This window comes from Salmo salar, chromosome ssa02 (genome assembly GCF_905237065.1).
Source record: "Salmo salar chromosome ssa02, Ssal_v3.1, whole genome shotgun sequence".
Lineage (NCBI taxonomy): Eukaryota > Metazoa > Chordata > Actinopteri > Salmoniformes > Salmonidae > Salmo > Salmo salar.
Window position 1 is genome coordinate 40,227,681 of NC_059443.1, and position 21,908 is coordinate 40,249,588.

The 21,908-nt window shown below is 40.6% G+C and overlaps 1 protein-coding gene across 1 annotated transcript in view; it reads left to right on the plus strand.

Moving 5' to 3' along the window:
- Nucleotides 1-18,095: 18,095 nt before the first annotated feature.
- Nucleotides 18,096-21,908, plus strand: part of LOC106581708 (post-GPI attachment to proteins factor 6-like) — a 4,740-nt gene continuing 927 nt past the window's right edge. The window contains exon 1 of the mRNA XM_045713254.1: nucleotides 18,096-18,112. Within this exon, the coding sequence (XP_045569210.1) occupies nucleotides 18,096-18,112 (17 nt within the window). The remainder of the gene's footprint in view (nucleotides 18,113-21,908) is intronic.

A 21,908-nucleotide genomic window follows, 5' to 3' on the forward strand; every position in this document is an offset into this window, starting at 1 on the left:
CTAGGTTTTTTAGCTTTTCGGGCGTGATTTTACCAGCCCCCCACCACGTTTTGTGGGAGCATAATGAACACTAAGTACTTGGTGTTATTTGGACATAAATTATGAACTTTGTCAAAAGAAACCACATTTGTTCCGGACCTGGGATGCCTTCCGGACCTGGGATGCCTGACTTCTGATGGAGATAATCAAAGGTAAGGGGATATTTACAATGTTATTATCGATTTTAGATGATGCTAACTGTATAGCATAGCCTGTTGTTCTTAGCATAGCACCCCGTTTATTGCAAAATGTGATTTCCCAGTAAAGTTATTTTGAGATCTGGCCATTCGGTAGCAATTACGAGATGATAATATATTATTCTTTGAATGACAATATTATAATTTACCAATGTTTTCGAATAGTAATTTTGTTATGTTCACCGGAAGCATTTCAGAGAAGAAAAAAATCTGAATTTCACGCTACTGTAAAATGCTGTTTTTGGATATAAATATGAACTTGATGGAACAAAAAATGCATGTATTGTATAACATAATGTCCTAGGAGTGTCATCTGATGGAGATTGACAAAAGTTAGTGCATAATTCAAGCTGGTTTCTGCTTTTGGTGACGCCTGACCTTGAATTGAAAATCGATGTTTGTACTTTTGTGGCTATGTACTGTCCTAACATAATCTAACTTTATGCTTTTGCCGTAAAGCCTCTTTGAAAATCGAACAATGTGGTTAGATTAAGGAGATGTTTATCATTTAAATTGTGTAAAATAGTTGATTGTTTGAGAAATTGAAATTATTAGATTTTTGATGTTTTGAATTTCCAGCCTTGTTAGCAATCCCGGCTCGGGGTTCATTGCTAACCTGTAGCCCCAACAGGTTTTAATAACCAGCGCACTTCTGTATGTTGTAAAAGCATTACATGGTCGCTGCCCATATATATCATTGCATAATGCAGAAAATACACGAGAGTAAGGGGCCTTGCTTTAACAAAGTTAACGATTTTCACTGTAGTGTCCAAAACGTCTTTCAAGCTGTCAGGCATTCCCTTGGCAGCAAGAGCCTCTTGGTGGATGCTGCAGTGTATCCAAGTGGCGTCGGGAGCAACTGCTTGCACGCTAGTTACCACTCCACTATGTCTCCCTGTCATGGATTTTGCGCCATCAGTACAGATACCAACACATCTTGACCACCAAAGTCCATTTGTTGTCACAAAACTGTCCAGTACTTTAAATTATCCTCTCATGTTGTCCTGGTTTCCAGTGGTTTGCAGAAGAGGATGTCTTCCTTAATTGACCTGCCATAAAAGTAACGGACATATACCAGGAGCTGTGCCAGGCCCGCCAGGTCTGTTGACTCATCCAGCTGTAATTCATAGAATTCACTGGCTTGTATGCGAAGCTGTAATTGTTTCAAAACATCTCCTGCATGTCACTGATGCGTCGTGAAACAGTCTTATTTGATGAATGCATTGTCTGTATAGTTTTTTTGGCCTTTTCCCCCAGCATTGTCCCAGCCATATACGCGGCAGAAGGAAGAATTAAGTCCTCCACAATAGTATGAGGCTTGCCTGTCCTAGCCACTCGGTAGCTCACCATATAAGACGCTTCTAGCCCCTTCATATTAATGGTATCTGTTGCTTTTATACATGTCTTCTACTCGAAAGTCGTCTTTATTCTCGCTCAAAAAAACTCCTGTGGTTTATTTTTCAAATTGCCATGTTTAATTTCTAAATTTCAGCTCAAGAGTGAAGGTTTCCGGCGAGAGAGTAATGGTTCCTGTGATTAGATGTTAATTATTTGACTAGGCTACCTGTATTTGACATTGTGTTGTTATTTCACCGAACACTAGATGGTTATATTTTATTTTGGGCAGTGAAACGAGGCTACTGTGGCGAAGAAGAAGAACAAAACTCACCCAAATGTATAGCCCCATTGGAATATATAAATGTACTGTTTGAAAAATTATTGTATATATATATATATATTAAATGTGAATCACATTTATATTGCGCATACCCCAGTTTGAAGTACATTTGACAGGTAAGATCAATAAGGGATCATAGCTTTCACCTGGATTCAACCGGTCAGTCTATGTCATGGAAAGAGGAGGTATTCTTAATGTTTTGTACACTCAGTGTATGTTAAATTAACATAAATCTCAACACAGTTTCCATTTCCTCATAATCCAACAGGGGGCCATAAACAGCAATTCCTGGAGATTCTTCAGAGCAGTGATCCTTGTAAACTGAATTTTGGGCTAGAGGTTCCCAGTCTCCTCTAGCTCAAACCACAATATGTGAGACAACTTACAGTTTATAAATCGCGTTGGTACTATTTTCACAAGTATGTGGTGAATTTTTTTAACTCTTAGTAAAAAACTCCAAACTGGTAACACTTGTAACACATCCAGTCTTACATTCAAAACCTTTCATTGTGCATTCATTTTGTTTGTAGAAATCTTTCACCACACAACCGTTGATCCAAAATGTAATTGACCATTGATCCAAAATATACTGTGAAATATACTGCTCAAAAAAATAAAGGGAACACTTAAACAACACATCCTAGATCTGAATGAAAGAAATAATCTTATTAAATACTTTTCTTTACATAGTTGAATGTGCTGACAACAAAATCACACAAAAATAATCAATGGAAATCCAATTTATCAACGCATGGAGGTCTGGATTTGGAGTCACACTCAAAATTAAAGTGAAAAACCACACTACAGGCTGATCCAACTTTGATGTAATGTCCTTAAAACAAGTCAGAATGAGGCTCAGTAGTGTGTGTGGCCTCCACGTGCCTGTATGACCTCCCTACAACGCCTGGGCATGCTCCTGACAAGGTGCCGGATGGTCTCCTGAGGGATCTCCTCCCAGACCTGGACTAAAGCATCCGCCAACTCCTGGACACTCTGTGGTGCCACGTGGCGTTGGTGGATGGAGCGAGACATGATGTCCCAGATGTGCTCAATTGGATTGAGGTCTGGGGAACGGGTGGGCCAGTCCATAGCATCAATGCCTTCCTCTTGCAGGAACTGCTGACACACTCCAGCCACATGAGGTCGAGCATTGTCTTGCATTAGGAGGAACCCAGGGCCAACCGCACCAGACAAGGGGTCTGAGGATCTCATCTCGGTACCTAATGGCAGTCAGGCTACCTCTGGCGAGCACATGGAGGGCTGTACGGCCCCCCAAAGAAATGCCACCCCACACCATGACTGACCCACCGCCAAACCGGTCATGCTGGAGGATGTTGTAGGCAGCAGAACGTTCTCCACGGCGTCTCCAGACTCTGTCACGTCTGTCACGTGCTCAGTGTGAACCTGCTTTCATCTGTGAAGAGCACAGGGCGCCAGTGGCGAATTTGCCAATCTTGGTGTTCTCTGGCAAATGCCAAACGTCCTGCACGGTGTTGGGTAAGCACAACCACCACCTGTGGACGTCGGGCCCTCATACCACCCTCATGGAGTCTGTTTCTGACCTTTTGAGCAGACACATGCACATTTGTGGCCTGTTGGAGGTCATTTTGCAGGGCTCTGGCAGTGCTTCTCCTGCTCCTCCTTGCACAAAGGCGGAGGTAGCGGTCCTGCTGCTGGGTTGTTGACCTCCTACGGCCTCCTCCACGTCTCCTGATGTACTGGCCTGTCTCCTGGTAGCGCCTCCATGCTCTGGACACTACGCTGACAGACACAGCAAACCTTCTTGCCACAGCTTGCATTGATGTGCCATCCTGGATGAACTGCACTACCTGAGCCACTTGTGTGGGTTGTAGACTCCGTCTCATGCTACCATAGAGTGAAAGCACCGCCAGCATTCAAAAGTGACCGAAACATCAGCCAGGAAGCATAGGAACTGAGAAGTGGTCTGTGGTCCCCACCTGCAGAACCACTCCTTTATTGGGGGTGTCTTGCTAATTGCCTATAATTTCCACCTGTTGTTTATTCCATTTGCACAACAGCATGTGAAATGTATTGTCAATCAGTGTTGCTTCTAAGTGGACAGTTTGATTTCACAGAAGTGTGATTGACTTGGAGTTACATTGTGTTGTTTAAGTGTTCCCTTTATTTTTTTGAGCAGTGTATAATGAGTACATTGGTTTAATCGCCAAAACACAACATAATCATATCTTCTCAATGTAGTTATTTTAACAACCAGTTAATCGAATAGCAAAAAATGTAAGATACATTTCAAAATTGCCCTTTGAATGTTGTATGCTACAGTACTGTAAATTACAGTACATTACACTGTTTTCACATTTGGCAATAGACTTACACTACCCATTAAAATGGACCCTGGAGGAGGGTGGTACGCTCATAGGGAATGTCATGAGCATTTGGCATTAGGTTCTCATCGAAATTGCGGTAAATATCGTCACTGTTCATGCACCTGTGGAAAAACCTTTTGGCATGGCGATTCCAAGCCTAACATAGGTCTGGATTGAAATCATTTCATGCCTCATCGATGGCCTGAAGGAGGGTGGTATGCTCATGGGGATGGTAATCATACATTTTCCACCTGTTTTTTAATCAATCAATACAATCAATCAAATGTATTTATAAAGCCCTTTTTACATCAGCAGTTGTCACCAAGTGTTTATACAGAAACCGAGCTTAAACCCCAGAGAGCAAGCAATCCGATGTAGAATCGTGTATTGTAATTTACAGTATTGTATTGTTCTTATGTATCATAGTGGTCCTGTATGTGGCTCAGTTCATAAGAACATGTCACTAGCAACACCAGAGTTGCAGGTTTGATTCCCACTGAGGTCACATACCAAAATGTGTGGACTGTTGTCACATTGGATAAAAGTCTCTGCTCCATAAATGGTATATATTACGGTATTACTGTACTGTATTGGCCAATGCAATTTTAGTAAAACATGTTTACTGTATATAGGGGATGCATTTCTTTCTTGTTTTGGACTTTCTCGATTATTTGCGTATCGGTATTGTATTCTATTGATATTGTATTACTGCACTGTAGGAGCAAGAAACAAAAGCATTTAGCTGCACCTGTTGTAACATTTGCTAATCTGTATACGCGACCAATACACTTTGATTTGATTTGTTACATACGGTACATCTCTGATCTTGTTAATATCAAATGTTTAAAAAATGTACTGTTAAGTAAAATCATAATAGTCATCATCATAGTAGTACATTGGAGTATATATAATTTTTTATGTTTCTACTTTACAGGCATACATTTTCATTATGTAGTTCTCCAAATCTGTAGTAGACAAACAAGTTTACATGTAAAATATACAATTCAGTAATAATTTGTACTGTCGCCAAACCCACTGGCTCCAGGTCATCTACAAGTCTTTGCTAGGTAAAACCCCACCTTATCTCAGCTCAATGGTCACCATAGCAGCACCCACCCGTAGCACGCGCTCCAGCAGGTATATTTCACTTGTCACCCTCAAAGCCAATTTCTCCTTTGGCCGCCTTTCCTTCCAGTTCTCTGCTGCCAATGACTGGAACGAACTGCAAAAATCACTGAAGCTGAAGACTCATATCTCCCTCACTAACTTTAAGCACCAGCTGTCAGAGCAGCTCACAGGTCACTGCACCTGTACATAGCCCATCTGTAAACAGCCCATCTATCTACCTACCTCATCCCCATACGGTATTTATTTATCTTGCTCCTTTGCACCCCAGTATCTCTACTTGCACATTCATCTTCTGCACATCTATCACTCCAGTGTTTAATTGCTATATTGTAATTACTTCGCCACCATGGCCTATTTATTGCCTTACCTCCCTTATCTTACCTGATTTGCACACACTGTATATACACTTTTCTACTGTATTATTGACTGTATGTTTGTTTATTCCATGTGTAACTCTGTGTTGTTGTATGTGTCAAACTGCTTTGCTTTATCTTGGCCAGGTCGCAGTTGTAAATGAGAACTTGTTCTCAACTAGCCTACCTGGTTAAATAAAGGTGAAATAAAAAAAAATGTATCAAAAAATAAGCATGGAGAGATCCCAATAAGGGGAGCAGTCTTTGAGGAAGGCGAACAGAGGTGATTTAACTTCTTATAAGGCAATTCCAACTCGTACAACAGTGCTTGAAAAACGGTCTCAGTTAAAAAATATGAATTTTCTTTTAATACCGTTTTGTATAAGAACTGCACACAATAATGACTCTTGCAGAAGCAAGCCTGAAGAAAGTGTCCTTTTCTTCTCTAGTTTTCCTCAATGGACCAGGCTGTTCTTTTCAGTCAGTTATGAGGAAATTAATCATCTGTGATTGCTGAAATCCACCCCCCAGGTGTTTAATCCAATGCATTCTGAAAAAAGAGTGTAGCAACAGTGGCCATTATCATGTTGAGGAACATATGGTTGTCCTACAGCATGAGTTTACATATTAATGGTATTCACAGTTGCTGCAAGATAGTAGTCACCCTTCACATTGTCTGAGAGAAGACTGGAGTTCAAAAGCTGAACTGATGCCAAACAGAATAATTGTTTTATAACCAATAAAAGAGGCCTTGCACAAAACGTTAAAGGTGCATTATGCACAAATTGCTTCGCCATTTCCTGGTTGCTTAAATTCTAATAGTTCACTTAATTTTAGTCAATGTGACAAAACAAGCAATGCATAGTGTAGACAATCATTGTACCGTCTAAACCGCTGTGAAATATCTTTTCCATCATCAAAAATATTATATTTTCAGCTATTTGAAGCTGATGTAACAAAACCAAAAGTAAAAGACGCTAAAACGAAACTTAAGAACAGGAAGCCTAGAAACAGTGCACATAGAACAGATCTATCACTTCTTAGACGTGCTTCAAAGGAAAACGACAGATCTATAATTTACATTTCTATGTGAATTTGGTCAGGTCGCCAAAAAAGTTACATATTGCAGCTTTAAACAGTAACAGCAACATTCTCCCCAAGGACAACTTTAATACAGTCATCTTCCCTACAAGCCATCTCTTTATTAATGTGTCCTGCGCATCATTTCAAGAGTGTAAACACAAAAGTAGATGGACAGGCAGATGGTGGTTTTGCAACATGTCAATGATATAGAAAGTACAGTAGCAAATACATTTGGGGTAATCAGTTTGAAATATCAAAAACAGTGAGCATAATGTAATATTCAGAGTGAGCTTTGCTTATTTGTGATTTGTGACATGTGGTTTGAGTTTGAGGGAGCATCTATGCATGTTTATCCTCAGGCCTCTACTTGGCTTGTCTTCCTTCCCTCGCTATATAAACCGTAACGAGCTGAGCTTTAGTTACCAGGGGGATTATCACGTGGTAGGGACAGTATGCACTGTGGTGGCGACCAATGATCGGCCATGTAGTAGATTAATTGTATGTACTGTCTGCCACACATTTGTTCGTGATTTATATGTTTTGGATGCAGACACTAGTTGAAGATGATGCAAGTCTGTTTGATTGATGGACTAGATATAAGAATTACAGTAACATGCTGGGCAATTTGTTGGGTTTATAACCCTTTTTATGATTTAAGTGTGATTTTGTTTTTGCTATTGTTTTGGCTTGGTACTCAACTTAAGTTGCCTGTAACTACTCAGTTAGTGTACATAGACAGCATAGGGCACCCTCATGTTCTGTTTAACAGCATCATAGCCATGCTTTATTGTTGTACTTTCTTTACAGTTGTTCTATTAAACGTCTAAATTTGGAAAAAGAGAACTCTGTACACATTCCAAAGCACAAGTTGTGAGCAAATTCTTATTAGGAGCCTTGGGAGAAAATTTTTAAGATTCTTCAATTGACATACATTTAGTCCTAAATGGCATGCCTATGGCTTTTTGGACCTTATTTACAAGTCGTTTTAATTTTAGTTTTCCTGTTTTTGTAATAGGTGAATCTATTATGAACAAAAGCATACATTTTGACACTGTATAGCAGAGCACTAGTAACAAACAACCATCTTGATCAGCTTCTTATTGTTTATTCAACATTTTCAAAGCCAACTTTTCATTTTACTTTAATTTGGCAAGTTCTATGTCAAATTGTAACATGTCAAAGATTAGAATAAGTTAATGCCGTCATTTGAACCCACCAACCCGGCTGTCTATGTATTCTTGATGTGACCACAGTGTTTTTCTTGAGCACTAAATTTGGTGACCACACAGTCTCTATAAGCCATATTTTTAAGATTCTCAGTTTGAGCATCAGAAGGAACATTACCACTTTCTAAAGTTAACACTATTATTTTCACATTATACCAGAAAGAGAGAGCAAATAACAAGCAGCACAAACCATGTGTGATGGGGCGAGTTTGACCGAAGATCCCTAAGCACTTTATAAGTCACTGTTAACGACCGTAATGGTCATTTAGTCATACGCACATCCACTGCAATCCCTCTCGAAGTTGGAGTGCCACATATCGCTCCGCCTGCCAAGAGACGTCCTGAGGGAGCCCTAAAACCGAGTCAGACAGTCTTTTTGGTGTCAGATATGAGATTTTTATGCATGCAAATGTTACAAAATAGACTTTATTAAGGTCATAATTTCTGTCAAAGTCTATCAGCCAACGGTAGTTAAGGTCGTCGTAATACCTCCAGGGTAGAGTGCAGCAGAGCCAGTTTAACGAGGGGCCTGGGGATTAATGATGCCTAATGATAGGTTTATGACTCCAAAATCGGACTGTTCGGAACAGCGGGACATGAATGTCAAAATAAAATATATCAATGTGCTTCAAATCCATCACACACAAAGGAATATAATATCAATTTAAGTTGCCAAAAAGAGGAAAGAAAGAAATAAATAAAAAATGTATGAAATTAAGCACAATCCCTGTTGTTCACCACGTAATAGCAAAAACATGCCTAGTTCCTAGCATGCATAATATAAGAACAGCCGTTCTCAGACTACTGTGCTAACATAAGTACTTTAACCTTTTGGGCATGTACAAAGCCTTGCTTGATCATGAGCACTTCAAAAATAATAGATGGGACTGGCTGGGAATAATTGTTGAAGGTCATAAAACACAGATACTGTAGATGGATAAATGTTCTACTGGCTGCAGTTAAGTTGATCTTTTTGCCCAAAAAACGGAAAAAAGAGGGGTTTGGTTTTACATATTCTGTTCATATGAGATGTTGCTCAATAAGTCAGAACATCCCAAGTTTGTTGGCTGCAATTGTATACAGCAGTTAACAATCTAGATGTAAGTCAATATAATTGGAAAGAAATTGTGATGTTTTTATTTGGGTGGGGGGAAAAATGTTTTTGGATAAACTCTTTACTTAAATGGTATCTTCCAGAATGTCTCATTCTTGTCTGATTGAACTAATGAGTTCAATGGAGTCTTTAAAAAAGAAAAAATCTCAGTCAGGCACACTTACTACACTTGCACCCACTTTAACTTTGCTCAAGGCCCTCTGAAATGAGTTATGTGCTTTTCCACTGCCGCATGCAATGAACACACAGCTCTCATTCAATCAGACACAAACTGGGCTTTCAACTCCCCACCGTAGGTGACATCACACTTACTGCTGCTGGAGTTTAGATGGTTTGTATTGGCTGGGAAATATTTAAAACTGCGACAAAGACAGCTTGGATAAAAATCGTAGACAATGCACGGGGCAATTTATTGAGAATGGGGACCAATAAAGCATAAGTAATGCGAACATGCACGTCTCTTCAAAAGTCTAATCGTAGCTCACACTTCTTGCCAACCCTGTTCAATATCTTACTAGCTCATTCATCCACATGATGAGTATATGCTTGACTGGATACATTATTTAACTCCTTCAGAGCTGTAACCATTTTACCATAGTGGCTTGCCTTAGCCTACACTGTACCCTCCAATGTGGCACATGAGTTTGATGGTTTACCCACGTGTGATGTTATTCTGCATTTGGCTGGCGAAGTGTTACATGTATGCCCTGCATGGATTTAGGTCCCTTACAGTCTTCTTCCCAAGAGATCAACATTATTTTGTCAGTAATCAATTGTTTATGTCTCCTGTTTACAGAAAAAACTACAGCTGAGGCTAACTGTGAAGCTAGCTAGCTATCTGCCCAGTCATCTGTGCAAAAATCTTCATGACCCCATGTTATCATATCCAGAGTGCACACAAACAGTATCTCAGTTGCCATGCTCACTTTGAATTACACAGATGCAGTACTGATCTGGCTGGATTAGACACTAATGGATGGCTTAACCTCTACACCTTGCACTGGCATTGCCATGGGCTTTGTAGGAGGGAAGGTTCTCGTTCTTACAGTACAGCCTATTTACACCGCTCGCTATTTCAAAGATAGGTGTGACTGTGAAGGGCAGATGCTGGCTATTGTGTGGATTGTTAAAAAAAATGACAAAAATAAGTAATGAGCATATAATCAATTGGGTTTCGGTGTTGGATTTGTTTATACATGACTAGATAGATTTGATTAAACAAATTTCGACATTGATCAGTGACTAGGGCAGAGTTTCATTCACACTGCGCATTCCAGCTGAGGTGTAATTTACCTTTAAAAGTATGTTATAGTGAGCTGCTCTATAGCGCACCTCAGATTAAATCCCAGCCTAGGTGTATTGAAGCAGACAGGTACACTGTGAGTCAGAGATGCCAACACACTTCCTGCATATCTGATTTACCTAGAGATAGAAAGAGACATAGGCTACTGGTGTTTTAGGCGTAATCATGATTGAGATATCCATCTGATTGAATCTCTGAATGTCTCTCCAGTGAGTACATAAAATGCCTTTTTATTAGAGCTGAGCACTAGACCAGTTGGCTCCAGTATCATTGGTTTATTTTTCCCCCTCTCGACTCCTAGGCTGTCTGTTTATCTTAACGATTACCCGTATAATAATCGGAGACATGTTTGTGTCTTTTTCTTCCTCCTAATCTTATCGAGTCCTAAAGTTTCTGTCCTTCCTTCCTTCATTCCACAGCCCAATATCATATTTGGTCATGGACAGAATGAAAGGAGGTGCAGGGCTATAAGTGAATAAAAAGGAGTGAAGGACACCATCTACAATTTTGGGGAGCTTAAAAAAGACAAAACAAGCATTGTGTGACTGATGAAAAATGAGTCAGCTGGTCTGTATTTTGTCATGTTCTCTTTGTCTGCAGCCGTCTCAGCATGACTACTTTGCCAGAATATTATACATCATTGAAATCTTATATTTATGGATTTGAAAAAAATAATACAATTATGGAATTCAGCCTTTATTATTTTGAAACAAAAAGTCTCGGGATAGCTTTTATGTCTGATTCTGACACAGAGAAGAATAATTGTGTATGTGCTGACAGAGTGTACCCTGCTATAATCGATTGCAGAGAGGACATCTTCCGTTCTGTGTGGAAGACTGCTTGCCATTGATTCTGTGACCAGGGCCGAGGGCCCATATTCAAAAATATCTCAGAGTAAGAGTACTGATCTAGGATCAGGTCCCCGCCGTCCATATAATCTTATTTATGTTGATCTAAAACCTAAAACGGATGCTATATCAGCACTTGAGACTCTTTGTGAGTACAGGCCCTGTCTCTAAACTGATTCTGCAGCACTGAATGGGCTGACATCGTCCTGAATGGTATAGTGGCCCAAAAAGTGTGTGATGCAGACACCCTAATCCTCCGTGGGCATGCACATTGTCTACAGTGGCGTTAGTAGATCAACCGAGGTCTGCAGCATTTGCAGAAAAGTCAGTTTCTCAGACTTGCCGGGATTACGCTATGGTTTACTTTACTTTACTGACTTTATTGTCCCCATGGGGAATTTTTGTTGCGGCGTCATGTACACGTTTAAAGCGGCGTTTAAATAACAAAACAAATTGACAATACAACTTTCATAACAGTTACATAAAAAGAGACTAGCCTGCTGGCCTTACTGGGTCGATAGGAACATTAGCCTGAGCTATTTAGGAGGGATATCACACCTGGCACAAATGATTGTCTAGTTCTGTTTTTCCTGCCGAGGGGTGCCCTATACCTGCGCCCAGAGTGGAGTAGTTCAAAGTCCGGGTACAGGGTGTGGCTTGGGTCTAAAATGATTTTGTGAGCCTCGCGGAGGGACCTTAAAGATCTTATCCAGGCCTGTCTGTTTGACTCCAAGTACCTTGTGGTGTACCTTGTGGTGATAATCCTTCTCAGCATATTTCTCTGGCTGAAAGTTCAAATACTCTCAATGAAAGATTTGTAAAACAGAGTCAGTATAGTACAATTAACATTAAAAGATCCCAGCTTTTTGAGAAAGCCTCTGTTCACTCTTTTTGTAGATCAGGTCTGTAAATGTACTCCACTGATGCTTATTGTCCAAGAGGACACCCAGATATTTGTATTCCTCTACAATCTCTATGTTCTGACCTCTGATAGATGTTGCAGAGGTAGGTGTTGTATGCTTCCTGAAGTCTATGCACATCTCTTTGGTCTTATTGGTATTGAGTGTGATTCGTCACACCACTCTACAAAGTCATTTAGGATCGGGCCATGGTGTTCCTCGTCATCATGCAACAGGCTGTTCAAGGCAGTGTCATCAGCGAACTTAACCAGGTGTCTGTCAGGATGGTTTTTAACAAACACATTAGCATGATCTCAAGTATAAGGTTACATGACTTCCATCAAAAGGTGACTGATTCACATATGATCACATTCTTTTGTGATAAGTCATAATCAGCTATTTAGATGGCATACATTGATCTCTAGGCTCCAATTCTCCCTGAAAACGTGTAACGTACAAAATATCCCAGATAATAATTTTCCAAACATACAACCTGTCATTACATTACTGCTGACCATATTTACTCAGTAAATTTGTGGTTGACTGTGTTGGGTTCAGACAGGAATTCCCTGGAGCTTTTTACACACTTCCGACTTTCTGCTCTGCTCCACATGTTTTCACTATATTTCCTACCTCCCCGTGTTTCCTATCCAGCTGTTGGCTACTCTTGATTGTACACAGAATATTCATAAATAAATTGAGATATTTTAGAAAGTGATGCTTTAATCATTGTTGGAATATAATTTATCAATAACTCCACAAATGTTTATATTGATCGTGGACAAAATTGATCGTGAAGTTATTCATATTAGGTTGTAGATTGATTCCTCACTGAAGCCAGAAAAAAATGTCCTGATATGGGGGATTTTCACCAAATTTTATCTACACTGCTCAAAAAAATAAAGGGAACACTTAAACAACGCAATGTAACTCCAAGTCAATCACACTTCTGTGAAATCAAACTGTCCACTTAGGAAGCAACACTGATTGACAATAAATTTCACATGCTGTTGTGCAAATGGAATAGACAACAGGTGGAAATTATAGGCAATTAGCAAGACACCCCCAATAAAGGAGTGGTTCTGCAGGTGGGGACCACAGACCACTTCTCAGTTCCTATGCTTCCTGGCTGATGTTTTGGTCACTTTTGAATGCTGGCGGTGCTTTCACTCTAGTGGTAGCATGAGACGGAGTCTACAACCCACACAAGTGGCTCAGGTAGTGCAGCTCATCCAGGATGGCACATCAGTGCGAGCTGTGGCAAGAAGGTTTGCTGTGTCTGTCAGCGTAGTGTCCAGAGCATGGAGGCGCTACCAGGAGACAGGCCAGTATATCAGGAGACGTGGAGGAGGCCGTAGGAGGGCAACAACCCAGCAGCAGGACCGCTACCTCCGCATTTTTGCAAGGAGGAGCAGGAGAAGCACTGCCAGAGCCCTGCAAAATGACCTCCAGCAGGCCACAAATGTGCATGTGTCTGCTCAAACGGTCAGAAACAGACTCCATGAGGGTGGTATGAGGGCCCGACGTCCACAGGTGGGGGTTGTGCTTACAGCCCAACACCGTGCAGGACGTTTGGCATTTGCCAGAGAACACCAAGATTGGCAAATTCACCACTGGTGCCCTGTGCTCTTCACAGATGAAAGCAGGTTCACACTGAGCACATGTGACAGACGTGACAGAGTCTGGAGACGCCGTGGAGAACGTTCTGCTGCCTGCAACATCCTCCAGCATGACCGGTTTGGCGGTGGGTCAGTCATGGTGTGGGGTGGCATTTCTTTGGGGGCCGCACAGCCCTCCATGTGCTCGCCAGAGGTAGCCTGACTGCCATTAGGTACCGAGATGAGATCCTCAGACCCCTTGTGAGACCATATGCTGGTGCGGTTGGCCCTGGGTTCCTCCTAATGCTAGACCTCATGTGGCTGGAGTGTGTCAGCAGTTCCTGCAAGAGGAAGACATTGATGCTATGGACTGGCCCGCCCGTTCCCCAGACCTGAATCCAATTGAGCACATCTGGGACATCATGTCTCGCTCCATCCACAGACTGTCCAGGAGTTGGCGGATGCTTTAGTCCAGGTCTGGGAGGAGATCCCTCAGGAGACCATCCGCCACCTCATCAGGAGCATGCCCAGGCATTGTAGGGAGGTCATACAGGCACGTGGAGGCCACACACACTACTGAGCCTCATTTTGACTTGTTTTAAGGACATTACATCAAAGTTGGATCAGCCTGTAGTGTGGCTTTCCACTTTAATTTTGAGTGTGACTCCAAATCCAGACCTCCATGGGTTGATAAATTGGATTTCCATTGATTCCAATTTGTAAGTCGCTTTGGATAAGAGCGTCTGCTAAATGACGTAAATGTAAATGTAAATTATTTTTGTGTGATTTTGTTGTCAGCACATTCAACTATGTAAAGAAAAAAGTATTTAATAAGATTATTTCTTTCATTCAGATCTAGGATGTGTTGTTTAAGTGTTCCCTTTATTTTTTTGAGCAGTATATATAGAATAGTCCTTTTGAGGAAGGATTGTTATTTTTTACATTTGTATCTAAAAGCATAATTGATAAATTATTAATCAAAATTAAAATGTATTACATTTTGGCCTTACCCAGGCCTCCTTCAAGACTCCATGATGTATAATCTGTAGGTGCTACAAAGCAAACATTGGTGTCATATAAAGATTTACCGATTGCTCTGTAATATGAGTAGTATATTGATTTAAGGAACATAAAAATATATATATGAATATAGAAAAACATAAACATGAATATTGAAAATATACCATTTTAGAATTTTGACAAATTTTTCAATATTGTTGAACATAATATGCTATACGGGCATGTCAAAGTTCCAGAGTGGGATCTCTGCTAGTTTTAATGTTATGATTCCAATTTCTAAGCGTTACCAACAGAGTGAATGTGAAAATGGATTCAAAATGGTCACCCTCTGCTGGTGATTTGCAGGACGTGCAACGACACAAATAAAAGGAGGTTTGTGATTGGTTACATTGCTTACTATGCCAATTTCTTTGTATAAAATGAGCCATAACTTTAAAACATGCTTGGCCTGTATGCTGTATATACCGTATACCGGGGTATTTTGAAGTACCGACGGAATGATTTTCAAGCTTGTGTCTGCTATGGGAATTCGCTAGTACTTTGTTAGCATAAAAAAAAGAAATAGCATCCCTTGTGTGCACTGCCGGTAATACCGTATTCCCCGGAGTGGTATGGGAACTGTATGAAGGGATGGAAATCTGGATACCACTCAAACTTACCGTAGAGTATATTATATTTGACAATATAAAGAAACTGCCAAATCCAACATTTTATATTTTCAATTTTCATGTTTATATTTTTTTATATTTATAAATTAAAGTCAATTTTTTTTACTTGAAATCAAAATACCACTCATATTACAGAGAAAGTGGTAAAGCTTCATATGATACACATTCTTGCTTTGTAGTGTCTTCAGATTAAGCATTATGGAGTCTTAAAGAGGCCTGGTTAAGGTCAACATTTCATAAATATGCCAACTTTGATTAATTATTTCTCAATTATGCTTTTAGATACAAATGTCAAATATGTCAACAATCATTCTTCCAAAGGACTATTCTACGGATTGCATTTTGTGAAAATCCCCCAATTCATGGTATTTTTTAAATGGTTTTCGTGAGGAATCACTCTGTAACCACCTGTGATGAGCACAGGCCCACACAGTAATTTATTATCCCAATTTATTCATTTCTATCGAGAACACTCAAATAAAAGCTATCCTGTCATCTGAATAGATGTATGTCGAACACAAGAATGTTATGGGAAGCTTTTCTTTGAAACTCTTCCCACTGCTTCAAACTAACGATTGATCACACTGGAAACAATGTGCCCAGAACATTTGCAGCTGCCAACATGTGTTTGCCATATTGGTCCTCATAAGAACAGGCAGAATCTCACCTTAATTTCATGCATCTGTGCCAGTAGTTTCGTCATAAGGATGTAGCAAGCGGACTATCCTATACCACCCACAGACAAAATTGTGCCAGAGACGCTAAATTGGTATGACACCTTCTACAGAGATCTACAGTCTCTCACATGTAATCAATTCAGTTCAATAGGTTTTGGCAAACGCTACCCTCTTGTGATCGATCTCTCACACTAATCACCTGAGTTCTCTTTGTCTCATAAAATCCCCAGCATGGGAAAATGTCATCTTTGTGTTATTGTGATGTATACTGTCACTCTTCTCCTTAACAAGAGACAGACAAGACATGCATTGGGATAATCAACGAGGGGTTATGCGTTCTTTGGAAAATAATGAACGACCTTCCACGGAGTTGCATTATTAACAGAGAATGCATACAGCCCCGTGTTGATTATCCCTTTTATACCATGGCTATAATTTAACACATTTGCCGCAAGAAATGTGTTCATTTGCTGGTAGAAATGTGTTTAACATGCACTGAAGTTGCTAGCAAGTTTACTAGATAGCTACAGTAGTTGCTGTGGTAATCAAACAAACAGACTTGCCAGTTTAGCTAACCAAAACATCAGTCGTAGCTTGCTATTATGAAATTCGAAATCAACAATGCCAATAATGTTTTCGATTTTGCTTTCAAATGCAGCTCAAACATAGAACATGTAAGAATGAACTATAGCCATTGAATTCTACACTGCAAATATACCGTGCATTATAGGGAAATAATGCATGCTCTAGAATGCCCTTCAAGCCAATCAGAAACAAGTATTCAATGCCATGGTATAAACTGAATTAAAAACTGGGTGGTTTGAGCCCTGAATGCTGATTGGCTGACTGCTGTGGTATATCAGACTGTTTACCGCGGGTATGACAAAACATTTATTTTTACTGCTCTAATGACTTTGGTAACCAGTTTATAATAGCAATAAGGCATCTCTGGGATTTGTGGTATATGGCCAATATACCACAGTTAAGGGCTGTGTCCAGGAACACCGCGATGCGTCGCACATAAGAACAGCCCTTAGCCATGGTATATTGGCCATATACCACACTCCCTTGTGACTTATTGCTTAATTATGTCAGGTATCACTTAGTTGTCCTATTGTAACTGTTTTTTAGGAATTACGGTATTTTCTGAATACATGGCATCCCGTACTGTGTAAGAGATGACTCAAAGCACAGCAAAGTACACAGTATAACATTTTACTCTTGAGGGCAGCTAGAGATGGGGAGTGATTTAAGATGCCCTTTTGAAAGTGAGGACAGTGAATGCTTTGTTATCTGATGTCTTGTAAAGAATAAATCCTCCGTTTTATAATGCAGTAGAACATAGTGGGATTTCTTTTAAATTCTTCTTGGTGTTTATGTTTGGAAATGTTGAGACATTTTCTGTTTTATTCCCAGACAATTTCAAACAGGTGAGCGAAATGCTCCAAGGTTTCAAAACTTAGGAAAACAATTTTGACTGAAAAACCTCAAAGCAATTAGGTACAAATGCAATACTCTCCATACAAAGGGTTCTAAATACTTTTCAGCAATTTGAATTTACATCATTTTCATTGAGTTAAAGCTTAAGTGGTATTTTCAGATTCCAAGGCCAAGGTTACAGCCCAGACCAGGTGAAAGACAGTACAGTGCAGCAAAGAAATAAGCCATGATATTGGAGCAAGTGTTGGAGCCAGAAGGTATAAAAGGCAAGCGAACATACGAGACAGAGAAGCCAAGCACTGCTGCAGGTTTTTGTGGTTCTGACGTGACAATTCACATGAAGGATTGTGGTTGAGGTTCTTTCCTTAAACTTGTTGTTACATTCATAACATCAGCCTCTAAGTTAATGAATTAGTTTGTAAGATCGTTGGTCTTGACTCTGTTTTCTGACACATTCACATATTTAGTAAAGGAGGAAGATGTATGACCTCACATGGTATGAAGCACTGGTAGTGCAGTGTTTGCCCTGATTTCACTGCACCAGTGCCTCCATCGTGAGGGCAAAGGCATCCTAAGGTGAAGCCGGCCATGAAAACCAGTACCATAAACCTGCAATAGTGCTTGGAAGAGGTACAAGCGGATGATCTATATTAGTTGGTGGAACATAAAAAAATACTTCTCAGGGGTTTTATGCCAATTTGATGAAGGCGCAGACAACCATAACAGCAAGACCTCATTGATCATAGACAGACACACGAATAGGGCTGGTGAACTAACAAGTTGGCCGCTGCCGAGATTCCAAGATGGTCTCATATCTCTAAATCCCGTTTCATTTTCAGATACCCTCCAGAAAAGCAGTGCAGTAAAACTTTCCAAAAATATGTTTTATGAATTTGTTTATTTTATTGTATGTCTTGGCATGACTCCTCAAGATCCTACTAAAATGTTATGGTGCTTATGACATCCAATAATTATGACATCCATCTGAATATCGGAGGTTGTCAGATGTTTTCTTTTCCCCAACATAGCGTCAGATCATTTTAACCATCCTGTAAGGATGCAAGGAACTATCCCTCATTTGCATGTCATCTATGTCAGTACCAAAGCCATTTGAAGTGACTCAAATGGCGAGTTTGCTTAAACACTGGAAACGTGAAGAAGAGACAATGAGACAATGAACAGCGGTCACGGCCCCCCTTGAAATCTGATTGACCACCCCAGTGCCCCCTGCACCTAGGAATTCTGAGATCTGATAGGTCGTCTCTGAATATATTGATACATTTGACAAGAGGCGCACCGACAACAATACTTATCAATCTCACCGGAGAGAGCATCCGAGCGAGGCAAACAACGCTCCTCTGTCTTAGTATCTGTAGGCTATGTACAGTATCTGATGCTGTCTGGCAAATTGAAGGAAAGTTCTGAAACATGGATTGACACAAATGAGAATTATTTTATACGTTTGTTCATTTTTTAATTGGAAATTGTTTTTGGGAAGCCTGGCTTCCCTTGGCATCCATGAATACGCACCACTTTGTTGGCTGAATATCATTACATTCAAATAGCGGGTGGACAGTGCACTGTTTGGATTTCTGACTTATTTTGGAGTAGACGAATGTGCGCAGGTAACATACTTAAAGTGGCAATATGTAACTTTTTGGGCGACCCGACCAAATTCACATGGAAATCTGTGTTATAGATCTATCATTCTACTTGACAGCAAGTCTAAGAAGCGGTAAATCTGTTCTATTCCGTTCTTAAGTTTTGTTTTTGCATCTTTTACTTTTGGTTTTGTAAACTAGTTCAAACAGCTGAAACAACAATATTTTTGATATTGGAAAATATATTTCACAGTGGTTTAGATAGTATACTGTAGAGAATCATTGTACTATCTTATTTTGTCACATAAACTGAAATTAGGCAAACTATTAGCGTTTTAGCAACCAGGAGCGATTTCTGCATAGTGCAACTTTAACCTACTTTTTGAAGTGATCAGTTTGACAATCAGATGAAAACAATATGTCTGGTTGTGTTCATGACAGGTTAAAATGTAATACATTTTTACAGTTAAATTACATATCTTTACTATAAATGCCCTAAAAAAATGATTGGAAGTCCCATAAAAAAAAGATCTGACCCCCCGAATGTCAGGGTATAATTCACATTTAGGATGGCACTTTCAAATGAATTGACTGCTATATGCTAATACCCTTTTGGATTTGATTTATGATTTTAAAAGGGAAATGTACCAAACCTATGCTGAAGCATTAAATGCGTGGAACCATCATAATTACTGTATATTGAAAAAGATCCACCTTGCATCAGTTAAGGTAAAACATGTTATGGCACCCCTAAACTGCATCTGTGCCACACCTTGGCCACGCCATAAAACATTTTCTGGACATGCCACTGAAAATTAGGCCAAAAAGTAGATGAGTTAAGCCCATTGGACCAGGTTGTAGTGTCTGTGAAATGTCAACACGGGCCCAGGTTAGTTGGACTTCCCCTCATGCGTGGCTCTGTTTGAACTCTTCACCACACAGGAGATGTCTGAGAGAGGGCTTTTCAGAGGATCAGACTGGGAATCTTAACGCTTGTCAAGTGTGTCGGAAAACAGTTCTGGTCTGATAAATATTTATAGGGCTAAACCAATGTGGCATGGAATCTGAATGCCAGAGGGAGAAAAAAATAGAGTAAAGCAGAAACAGTGAAAGACAAAATGTACCCATAAGTTCTTTTTTAAACGATTGTTTTAAAGGTGTATTCCATGAGCAGGGTGTCCATATTAGGACTCAACTTCTATGAATGTGTTACTATGTCCTAATATGGACACTGTATACACCTGTCTTTGTCACAGTTACTGTAGCCCAAGGAAATGGCAGATACAGAATAATAGTGATACAACCCTTGACATTTGAAACACTTAAGATACATTTTAGAATGATCGATTTGACCTTTTCATCCAGAGATTTGACCTTTTCATCAAGAGATTTGGTAAGACCTTTTGACTAATTTAAGCAAGACCTCCTACACTGAGATCCTAGTCAACATTGCTAGTAGTCAGTATCCCGCAGAACCGATGTTCTCCAAATAGTTATTGCCTTTATACAATTTGTTTATGAACTGTTTATTCCCTCAACCAGTTTTTAATTAATGTACTGGCATTGGAATTGAAATAGAATTTACCCTGGCAAGCGACATCTCTCCACTATGTGCCCTGATCTCATATATTGACTGTCTAGCATCTCCCTACTCTGATTCCCTCCAAGAGAGAAACACTGCTTGTGCTTTTATGTTCACATAAACTACACCCATGGTCTGGTTCCTCCGGCGACACAGAAGCGGGGGGATCAGCGGGCGGTGTGGGGGCTACGCCCCGAACCAGAGCCGCTGACAAGTATAGATGCCCACCTGGACCCTCCCCTATAGGTTCAGGTTTTGGGGGGGGGTACTGTCACTCCCTGACCTGAGAGAGCCGTACGAGACATCTGTTAAAAAAACAAACCTTCTCCCTCGCCCTGCATGGTACATGGATTCGACAACGGCCAGCCCATGCTCCTCTCCTCTGACCAACGTTGTTTATTTTACATTTTACATTTAAGTCATTTAGCAGACGCTCTTATCCAGAGCGACTTACAAAATGGTGCATTCACCTTATGATATCCAGTGGAACAACCACTTTACAATAGTGCATCTAAATATTTTAAGGGGGGGGGTTAGAAGGATTACTTTATCCTATCCTAGGTATTCCTTAAAGAGGTGGGGTTTCAGGTGTCTCCGGAAGGTGGTGATTGACTCCGCTGTCCTGGCGTCGTGAGGGAGCTTGTTCCACCATTGGGGTGCCAGAGCAGCGAACAGTTTTGACTGGGCTGAGCGGGAACTGTGCTTCCTCAGAGGTAGGGGGGTGAACGCAGTGCCCTTGTTTGGGTGTAGGGCCTGATCAGAGCCTGAAGGTATGGAGGTGCCGTTCCCTTCACAGCTCCGTAGGCAATCACCATGGTCTTGTAGCGGATGCGAGCTTCAACTGGAAGCCAGTGGAGAGAGCGGAGGAGCGGGGTGACGTGAGAGAACTTGGGAAGGTTGAACACCAGACGGGCTGCGGCGTTCTGGATGAGTTGTAGGGGTTTAATGGCACAGGCAGGGAGCCCAGCCAACAGCGAGTTGCAGTAATCCAGACGGGAGATGACAAGTGCCTGGATTAGGACCTGCGCCGCTTCCTGTGTGAGGCAGGGTCGTACTCTGCGAATGTTGTGGAGCATGAACCTACAGGATCGGGTCACCGCCTTGATGTT